Genomic DNA, 10,428 nt, shown 5'->3' with positions numbered 1-10,428 from the left:
CCAAGAAAGAAGATTCCACCTCAACATGAGGAAGAACTTCCTGACAGTAAGAGCTGTTCGGCAGTGGGATTTGCTGCCAAGGAGTGTGGTGGAGTCTCCTTCTTTGGGAGGTCTTGAAGCGGAGGCTTGACAGGCATATGTCAAGAATGCTTCGATGGTGCTTCCTGCTTGGCAGGGGGTTGGACTGGATGGCCCTTGGGGTCTCTTCCAACTTTATGAGTCTATGATTCTAAAACTCCCGCCTCAACATCAGGAAGAACTTCCTGACAGTAAGAGCTGTTCGGCAGTGGCATTTGCTGCCAAGGACTGTGGTGGAGTCTCCTTCCTTGGAGGTCTTTAAGCAGAGGCTTGACAGGCATATGTCAAGAATGCTTTGATGGTGTTTCCTGCTTGGCAGGGGGTTGGACTGGATGGCCCTTGGGGTCTCTTCCAACTCTATGATTCTATGATTCTATGATTCATAATTCCTGGGTATAGTAAATGTTGGGGTTTAATCACTGGAATTAGCAGTGTAAAAATAAAGACTGGGCTTGTTTTCAGGCAGAGTCATAAACCAGTCAAGAAATCAGTCGGACTTTTAGAAGACATCTCAAGGCAGCCCTGTTTAATGTTTAATAGATTATTGTATTTTAATATTCTGTTTGGAAGCCACCCAGAGTGGCTAGGGAAACCCAGCCAGATGGGTGGGGTATAAATATATTATTATTATTATTATTATTATTAGAAGGGCAACATGGTAATTAAGCCGTTCAGGGTTTTTTTTTTTATGTTGTTTGATGGGAATGCTTTTCCTGATATTTTTTGTTTAGGCGCCTTGAACGCCAACCAGTCAGATTTATTTTTAAAAAATCGAATCAAATCAAAATGAATTTCAATTCCTTTTTTTAAAAAAAAGGTTAACACCGTTCTAAGAGACCCCTGGAGTTTTTTTTTGGGGGGGGGGTTGCACTTGGTTAAGCAAGGTCTAGCAGTTGTGTGCTACTTTTTCTAAAAAAATATAATTTTGAAAGTAGGATTTTACGCGGCACTTAATTCATTGCTTTCTGCTGCTTTACTGTCTCTGAGATTTTGCCCTTTATGTTGCTATGGCGCATGGGCGTACCTAGCATGGGGCAAGGGGGGGCAGCTGCCCCCCCTAGAAGGCCAAACAGCTGAGAGGTGCGCCTGGGTCGGCCTCCGCCGCGCCTCTCCGCGGGCGCAGTGGCGCCCCTGGTGGCCTGGCGCCCCGCGCCACCGGACCCGGGCCCAGAGACGGCCCTGCTTCAGAGCAGGGGGATTTCGTAGGAGAGAGTTTAGGGGGTTCATTTAGCGGCCGCAGAGTTGTAGCCCCGCCCACATTCCCACTTTGTGGCCCCTCCCCTCCCGTGCCTTGGCCCCGCCCCTGAACGACCATGGCTTGCCCCCCCCCTAGTTTTGATCCTGGGTACGCTCCTGCTATGGTGGGGAGCTCCCTGGGAGACGGGTAAGGATTTTTATCAAGCTTTTTGCTTTTTCTTAGGACACCGTTGTTTTTAAACGATCAGATGAAAAGCTGAAAGAAGGAGAAAATACATCTCTCCATCTAACCAGCTAGTCTTGACATATGAGCTCGACCTTCTCAGCCATTCCTCTTAACTCTCCCCTGAATGCCACATACACAAGGATTTCAAGAAAGAAGATTCCACCTCAACATTAGGAAGAACTTCCTGACAGTCAGAGCTGTTCGGCAGTGGGATTTGCTGCCAAGGAGTGTGGTGGAGTCTCCTTCTTTGGGAGGTCTTTAAGCAGAGGCTTGACAGGCACATGTCAAGAATGCTTTGGTGGCGTTTCCTGCTCGGCAGGGGGTTGGACTGGATGGCCCTTGTGGTCTCTTCCAACTTTATGAGTCTATGATTCCAAAACTCCCCTGAATGCCACATACACAAGCTCACCTCCCCTCCGTGTCCTCATTAGTCTACCTCTAGAATGGGCGCATTTGGCGCACTTTCGAAACCCGGCGTTCTTTGCCGAGGCTTCAGATGGAGAAACTTTCGTTTCTCACATCCAATTGTGGAGAGTAAATTTTTTTGAGGGAAGGATTTCAAGAAAGAAGATTCCACCTCAACATTAGGAAGAACTTCTTGACAGTAAGAGCTGTTCGGCAGTGGGATTTGCTGCCAAGGACTGTGGTGGAGTCTCCTTCTTTGGGAGGTCTTTAAGCAGAGGCTTGACAGGCACATGTCAAGAATGCTTTGGTGGCGTTTCCTGCTCGGCAGGGGGTTGGACTGGATGGCCCTTGTGGTCTCTTCCAACTTTATGAGTCTATGATTCTAAAACTCCCCTGAATGCCACATACACAAGCTCACCTCCCCTCCGTGTCCTCATTAGTCTACCTCTAGAATGGGCGCATTTGGCGCACTTTCGAAACCCGGCGTTCTTTGCCGAGGCTTCAGAATGGAGAAACTTTCGTTTCTCACATCCAATTTCGGAGAGTAAATTTTTTTAAGGGAAGGATTTCAAGAAAGAAGATTCCACCTCAACATTAGGAAGAACTTCTTGACAGTAAGAGCTGTTCGGCAGTGGGATTTGCTGCCAAGGAGTGTGGTGGAGTCTCCTTCTTTGGAGGTGTTTAAGCAGAGGCTTGACAGGCATATGTCAGGAATGGTTTGATGGTGTTTCCTGCTCGGCCGGGGGTTGGACTAGATGGCCCTTGTGGTCTCTTCCAACTCTAGGATTCTATGATTCTATGAATTTAATTTAGGGAGGCCATAGTTAAAGGCTTGCCAAATGCACACCCAGAAAGGAAGCAGGACTGAATGTGGATCCCCTGGGGCTGGATCCTATTGTGTTTCACTGAGCAAGGGGAGTAGCCTCTGAGCACACACAAAGTGCCACTGTCCCTCTTATGAATACCTGCAGGCAGCTCTCATATACCTTGGTTTAAGCAACAGGACTCCTGGTGCTTTGAAGACTCCCCCTCAACCTTAGGAAGAACTTCCTGACAGTAAGAGCTGTTCGGCAGTGGGATTTGCTGCCAGGGATTGTGGTGGAGTCTCCTTCTTTGGGAGGTCTTTAAGCAGAGGCTTGACAGGCACATGTCAAGAATGCTTTGATGGTGTTTCCTGCTTGGCAGGGGGTTGGACTGGATGGCCCTCATGGTCTCTTCCAACTCTACGATTCTATGATTAGGAAGAACTTCCTGACAGTAAGAGCTGTTCGGCAGTGGGATTTGCTGCCAAGGAGTGTGGTGGAGTCTCCTTCTTTGGGAGGTCTTTAAGCAGAGGCTTGACAGGCATATGTCAAGAATGCTTTGATGGGGTTTCCTGCTCGGCAGGGGGTTGGACTGGATGGCCCTCGTGGTCTCTTCCAACTCTAGGATTCTATGATTCTAACTCCAGCCTGACGTGCAGGGATGCCGGTTAACATGGGAATTAAAGGAAAAGGTAAAGGGACCCCTGACCATTAGGTCCAGTCATGACCGACTCCTGACAGTAAGAGCTGTTCGGCAGTGGGATTTGCTGCCAAGGAGTGTGGTGGAGCGAGTCTCCTTCTTTGGAGGTCTTTAAGCAGAGGCTTGACAGGCACATGTCAGGAAGGCTTTGATGGTGTTTCCTGCTCGGCAGGGGGTTGGACTGGATGGCCCTTACAGGGTAAATCAGTGCACTTTTGTCACGAGGGAAACTGAGTCTAAGAGAGAAATCTCTGTGTCCCCTCTGGCCACCACAGTAGTGAGTTCACGGTGAGTGCAAAACCTCTGAGGACTTCCTCATTTGGTCACTCGGCAACTAGCATGAGGGACGCACAGGATCCGATTTTTCTCATCGCAGCGAACAAAGAATTCCAACAGTTCCTTGCCCTTTCACAAAGGAAGCTGGAAAGACGAAGCAGAAGCTCGTTTCTGCACGATGTGGGGGATTCTTCCATCTTGTTAGGGCAAAGTCCTGGGTGCGAGAATGCTCAGCCACCCAGCCACCGGTCAGGCGAGGGCCTGCGGCCGTTGCGGAGCATAAAAGGAAGGAGTCCAGCCACGATCCGGAGCAAACGGCAAGGTTTATCACCGCCCAGCAGGTTCAATGCCGGACTGAACACCGCGAACAGGGCTGCGAGAACCTTTTAAAAGTTCCCACCACCATCCCATAATGCACATCGAAAGCATCATGCATACATCACTCGGGACAGGGTAAAACGTCAGAAAAGGGGAAGGGGAAAAGGGGCATTAGAGCTGACAGTAAGAGCTGTTCGGCAGTGGAATTTGCTGCCAGGGCATAGCTGCCGAGTTTTCCCGTTTCTCGCGAGGAAGCCTATTCAGCATGAGGGAATTTCCCTTTAAAAAAGGGGAGAACTTGGCAGCTATGTGCCAAGGAGTGTGGTGGAGTCTCCTCCTTTGGAGGTCTTGACAGCCACATGTCAATAATGCTTTGATGGTGTTTCCTGCTCGGCAGGGGGTTGGACTGGATGGCCCTTGGGGGTCTCTTCCAACTCTAGGATTCTATTATTCTATGAAACTACAAGAAAGAAGATTCCACCTCAACATTAGGAAAAACTTCCTGACAGTAAGAGCTGTTCGACAGTGGGATTTGCTACCCAGGAGTGTGGTGGAGTCTCCTCCTTTGGAGGTCTTTAAGCAGAGGCTTGACAGACATATGTCAAGAATGCTTTGATGGTGTTTCCTGCCTGGCAGGGGGCTGGACTGGATGGCCCTTGGGGTCTCTTCCAACTCTAGGATTCTATTATTCTATGAAACTACAAGAAAGAAGATTCCACCTCAACGTTAGGAAGAACTTCCTGACAGTAAGAGCTGTTCGACAGTGGGATTTGCTACCCAGGAGTGTGGTGGAGTCTCCTTCTTTGGAGGTCTTTAAGCAGAGGCTTGACAGCCACATGTCAAGAATGCTTTGATGGTGTTTCCTGCCTGGCAGGGGGTTGGACTGGATGGCCCTTGGGGTCTCTTCCAACTCTATGATTCTATGATTAGGAAGAACTTCCTGACAGTAAGAGCTGTTCGGCAGTGGGATTTGCTACCCAGGAGTGTGGTGGAGTCTCCTTCTTTGGAGGTCTTTAAGCAGAGGCTTGACAGGCATATGTCAGGAATGCTTTGATGGTGTTTCCTGCTTGGCAGGGGGTTGGACTGGATGGCCCTTGGGGTCTCTTCCAACTATGATTCTATGATTCTATGACTCTATGTGTTTTCCTCCCTCATGGCTTGGATTTTTGGACTACTTGAAATGAGGCTGCACTTTAAATTTTAATACTGTATTTTAATCTGTATTTTAATTAATTGTTTTTATGTTTTATTGTAATTCTGCTGGCGTCAGCCGCCCTGAGCCCGGTTTTTGACTGGGGAGGGCGGGGTATAAATAAATTATTATTATTATTATTATTATTATTATTATTATTATTATTATTATTACAACTCCCATGATCCCTAGCTAACAGGACCAGTGGTCGGGGATGATGGGAATTGTAGTCCAAAACATCTGGAGGGCCGAAGTTTGGGCATGTCTGCTCTAGATCAGGGGTGTCAAACTCAAATTCATCGGGGGCCACATCAGCAGTTGGGTCACCCTCAAAGGGCCGGTTGTATCTGTAGGACTAGGTGTCCACTCTTTATTATTTATTATTATCTGGAGGGCCGAAGTTTGGGGATCAAACCCTGATCAAGGTTAACCCTGATCAAGGTTAATTTTCACATTTTTTAAAAATAATATGAAAAAGTTTCCATTCTCCCTCTCCCCTGGTTTGGGTTCTTGTAGTGCAGTGGGGGTTATTTTTTGGGGGGGGGGTTGTCAAAGAATCATAGAATCCTAGAGTTGGAAGAGACCCCAAGGGCCATCCAGTCCAACCCCCTGCCAAGCAGGAAACACCATCAAAGCATTCCTGACAGATGGCTGTCAAGCCTCTGCTTAAAGACCTCCAAAGAAGGAGACTCCACCACACTCCTCGGCAGCAAATCCCACTGCCGAACAGCTCTCACTGTCAGGAAGTTCTTCCTAATGTTTAGGTGGAATTTTCTTTCTTGTAGTTTGAATCCGTTGCTCCGTGTCCGCTTCTCTGGAGCAGCAGAAAACAACCTTTCTCCCTCCTCTATATGACATCCTTTCATATATTTGAACATGGCTATCATATCACCCCTTAACCTTCTCTTCTCCAGGCTAAACATACCCAGCTCCCTAAGCCGTTCCTCATAAGGCATCGTTTCCAGGCCTTGGACCATTTTGGTTGCCCTCTTCTGGACACGTTCCAGCTGGTCAGTATCCTTCTTGAACTGTGGTGCCCAGAACTGGGCACAGTACTCCAGGCGAGGTCTGACCAGAGCAGAATACAGTGCTACTATTACTTCCCTTGATCTAGATGCTATACTCCTATTGATGCAGACCAGAATTGCATTGGCTTTTTGAGCTGCTGCATCACACTGCTGACTCAGGTCAAGTTTGTGGTCTACCAAGACTCCTAGATCCTTTTCACATGTACTGCTCTCAAGCCAGGTGTCCCCCATCCTGTATTTGTGCCTTTCATTTTTTTTTTTTTTTGCCCTTACATTTCTCCTTGTTAAAACTCATCTTGTTTGCTTTGGCCCAGTTGTCTAATCTGTTAAGGTCATTCTGAAGTGTGATCCTGTCCTCTGGGGTGTTAGCCACCCCTCCCAATTTGGTGTCGTCTGCAAACTTGCTCAGGATGCCCTCAAGCCCATCATCCAAGTCATTGATAAAGATGTTGAATAAGACTGGGCCCAAGACAGAACCCTGTGGCTCTTCCCACTAGTCACTACTCTCCAGGATGAGGAGGAGCCATTGATGAGCACCCTTTGGGTTCGGTCAGCCAGCCAGTTCCAAATCCACTGAATGGTAGCATTGTCTAGCCCGCATTTGACCAGCTTCTTTAAAAGAATATTATGGGGCACCTTGTCAAAGGCCTGGCCGAAATCAAGATAGGCTACATCCACAGCGTTCCCTTCATCTACCAGGCTTGTAATTCTGTCAAAAAATGAGATCAGATTAGTCCCACCCCAAACAAACCAACCAACCCCCAACCAGACAAAGATTCCCAAAGACATCTAAATTCCAAAAAAAACACACCTTATGTGTTTGTTTTTGAAAGTAAAATATTTACGGAAACATGGGCGTACCCAGCATGGGGCACAGGGGGGCAGCTGCCCCCCTAAAAGGCCAAACCACGGGCCAAAGTTTGGGGGTGCCTGTTCTACACTGTCAGAACATTACAAAAAGGGAAGATCCTGTCTCGGACTTGTTTCCCTGGAGTTGACTCTCCTCTCCTCTGTTTCAGCTTCCTGAAGGGACGAGAAAGGCTGACTTTTGAATTCAGGAGAATTATTATTTTTTAAGCCTGTGCAGTGTTTTTTTAAAAAAAAAATATATATATTTATAAATATTATTATATTTATTTATTATTATATATATATTATATATATAAATATATATATATTTATATATATATATTTATTAGAGTTTTCCAAATTAGAAAAAAAAAACGAAAATACATTACAGAAAAGAAATGATAAGACAAAAGGCAATTAGGGGAAAAAATACAGGGGGAAAAATTAAAGACACTTGATTCTTATTATTCTTCTTATTGATTACTATTATTATTCTTATTGATTATTTACATTGCATATAAGGACCCCCTTCCGGGCTCCCTTCCCCTGTGGTTCTTTGTCACATTTGTTTTTTTTAGCAAATTCTAACCCCTTTTAATCACCTTCTATAATCTTATTTTAGTCCTTTCAATGGACATATTCATATTTCCCACAGTTTATTGACAACCTAATTCTAATGTTAATATATCACTTTTGTATATATATTTTTAAAATATATTATTTATATATATATATATATATATATATATATATATATATATATATAATATTATATATATAATATATATATATTTAAATATATGCATATATATAGAGGTGCTACTGAAGGAATTTTTTAATTTTTAAATATGTAACTTAAAATCTTTCCGCTCCTCTTCCGTCGCTTCCTCTCCCCGGATGCGGATTCAGGAGAATTAAGCATATGCTTAAGGAGCGAGAGGACGGCGGTCCCTGCGCACACAATGGCCTCCTGCCCCGTGATAACCGCGAAGAGATTTGCCGGCGCCGCCTTCCTGCTCGGCGCCGCGTTCTTGAACTTGACGTTCCTCGCCCAGCCGTTCCATAACCCCAGCGGGACTCGAACCCAGAACCGTGCGCTGGTGGTCCTGATCTGGGACTGGCCTTACGGCCGCGAATTGAACCTCACCGGCGACCCCTGCGCCACGCTCTGCTCCGTCGAGGGCTGCCGGCTGACCGGGAACCGCGAGCTGTACGACCGAGCGGATGTGGTGGTTTTCCACCACTGGGCGCTGCAGCGCCGCCGGTCGCGCCCCCCGGCGTCTAAGCCCCGCCCAGGGCAAAAGTGGGTGTGGCTCTCGCTGGAGTCCCCCGCGCACAGCAAAGACCTGGCCAGGTGGGACGGGGTCTTCAACTGGACCATGACGTTCAGGCGGGACTCCGACATCTTCATCCCGTACGGGGAGCTCGTCGCCCGGCCGTCGGATGAGGTGGACGTCCCCGAGAAATCTGGCCTTGTGTCGTGGGTCGTCAGCCACCACCACCATACCCAGCGGCGAGCGCAGGTGTACAGGAACCTGTCCAGGTAAACAGGGTGGATTTGATTTCACAAATACAGGATGGGGGACACCTGGCTTGAGAGCAGTACATGTGAAAAGGATCTAGGAGTCTTGGTAGACCACAAACTTGACCTGAGTCAACAGTGTGATGCAGCAGCTCAAAAAGCCAATGCAATTCTGGGCTGCATCAAGAGGAGTATAGCATCTAGATCAAGGGAAGTAATAGGACCACTGTATTCTGCTCTGGTCAGACCTCACCTGGAGTACTGTGTCCAGTTCTGGGCACCACAGTTAAAGACGGATACTGACAACCTGGAACGTGTCCAGAGGAGGGCAACCAAAATGGTCAAAGGCCTGGAAACGATGCCTTATGAGGAACAGCTTAGGGAGCTGGGTATGTTTAGCCTGGAGAAGAGAAGGTTAAGGGGTGATATGATAGCCATGTTCAAATATATGAAAGGGACTGGATGGCCCTTGTGGTCTCTTCCAACTCTATGATTCTATGATTAGGAAGAACTTCCTGACAGTAAGAGCTGTTCGGCAGTGGAATTTGCTGCCAAGGAGTGTGGCGGAGTCTCCTTCTTTAAGGAGGTCTTTAAGCAGAGGCTTGACAGGCATATGTCAAGAATGCTTTGACGGTGTTTCCTGCTTGGCAGGGGGTTGGACTGGATGGCCCTTGGGGTCTCTTCCAACTCTACGATTTAAATAAAAAAAAATCATCGATTTTTATCCACCCTGCAGGTACGTCAAGGTCGACGTGTACGGGACGGCGAGCAGGAAGCCTCTCTGCCCGGCCTGCCTGCTGCCCACCGTCTCCAAATACAAGTTCTACCTGGCCTTTGAGAACTCCCTCCACCGGGACTACATCACCGAGAAGCTCTGGAGGAACTCGCTCCTGGCTGGGGCCGTGCCGGTGGTCCTGGGACCCCCCCGAGCCAACTACCAGCAGTTCGTTCCCGGCGAGGCTTTCATCCACGTCGAGGACTTTGGCTCCGTGAAGGAGCTCGCCGCCTTTCTCCTCGCCATGAACGAGAGCCGCTACCGGAAGTTCTTTGAGTGGAAGAGGAGCTTTGCCGTGAAGCTGTACGATAGCTGGCCGGAGAGGTTCTGCGCCATCTGCCGGCGTTTCCCCAGCCTGCCCCAAAGGAAGGTCTACCACAGTTTGGAGACGTGGTTCTGGGGCTAGCGACCGGGGCGGGCTGAAGCCAGGGGGCCTTGCGAGGTGCTTAAGAACCTGAGGATCTCGGAGTCTTGGTAGACCACCGACTTGACCTGAGTCGGCAGTGTGATGCAGCAGCTCAAAAAGGCTGCATCAATAGGAGTATAGCATCTAGATCAGGCTTCCCCAAACTTCAGCCCTCCAGATGTTTTGGACTACAGTTCCCATCTTCCCCCGACCACTGGTCCTGTTCGCTAGGGATCATGGGAGTCGTAGGCCAAAACATCTGGAGGGCCGCAGTTTGGGGATGCCTGATCTAGATCTAGTCTTGGTAGACCACAAACTTGACCTGAGTCGGCAGTGTGATGCAGCGGCTCAAAAAGCCAATGCAATTCTGGGCTGCATCAAGAGGAGTACAGTGGTACCTCGGTTTATGAACACAATTGGTTCCGGAAGTCTGTTCATAAACTGAAGCGTTCCTAAACTGAAGCGAACTTTCCCATTGAAAGTAATGGAAAGTGGATTAATCCGTTCCAGACGGTCCGCGGAGTAAGCGTTCATAAACTGAAGCAAACTTTCCCATTGAAAGTAATGGAAAGTGGATTAATCCGTTCCAGACGGGTCCGCGGAGTACTTAAACTGAAGCGTTCATAAACTGAAGCATGGGTGTAATTGGTTCC

The 10,428-nt window shown here is 48.0% G+C and overlaps 1 protein-coding gene across 1 annotated transcript; it reads left to right on the top strand.

The window, feature by feature from the left end:
* The first annotated feature begins 7,892 nt into the window (after nt 1–7,892).
* Nucleotides 7,893–10,177, top strand: FUT7 (fucosyltransferase 7). The gene is made up of 2 exons (XM_088665103.1): nt 7,893–8,615; nt 9,331–10,177. The coding sequence occupies exons 1-2, from the start codon at nt 8,035–8,037 to the stop codon at nt 9,773–9,775; spliced, it is 1,026 nt and encodes a 341-aa protein (XP_088521229.1). The 5' UTR covers nt 7,893–8,034; the 3' UTR covers nt 9,776–10,177.
* Nucleotides 10,178–10,428: the final 251 nt, after the last annotated feature.

Source organism: Zootoca vivipara, chromosome Z2 (genome assembly GCF_965207765.1).
Source record: "Zootoca vivipara chromosome Z2, rZooViv2.hap1.1, whole genome shotgun sequence".
In the NCBI taxonomy this organism is placed as follows: Eukaryota; Metazoa; Chordata; class Lepidosauria; order Squamata; family Lacertidae; genus Zootoca; species Zootoca vivipara.
This window is presented reverse-complemented; position numbering and strand designations above follow the sequence as displayed.

What these genes read in the sequence shown, in the direction of transcription:
- FUT7 (XM_088665103.1), top strand. Translation starts at nt 8,035, where the DNA reads ATGGCCTCCTGCCCCGTGATAACCGCGAAGAGATTTGCCGGCGCCGCC. An exon ending in GTGTACAGGAACCTGTCCAG is followed by an intron (nt 8,616 to 9,330) that starts GTAAACAGGGTG and finishes TCCACCCTGCAG; the next exon opens with GTACGTCAAGGTCGACGTGT.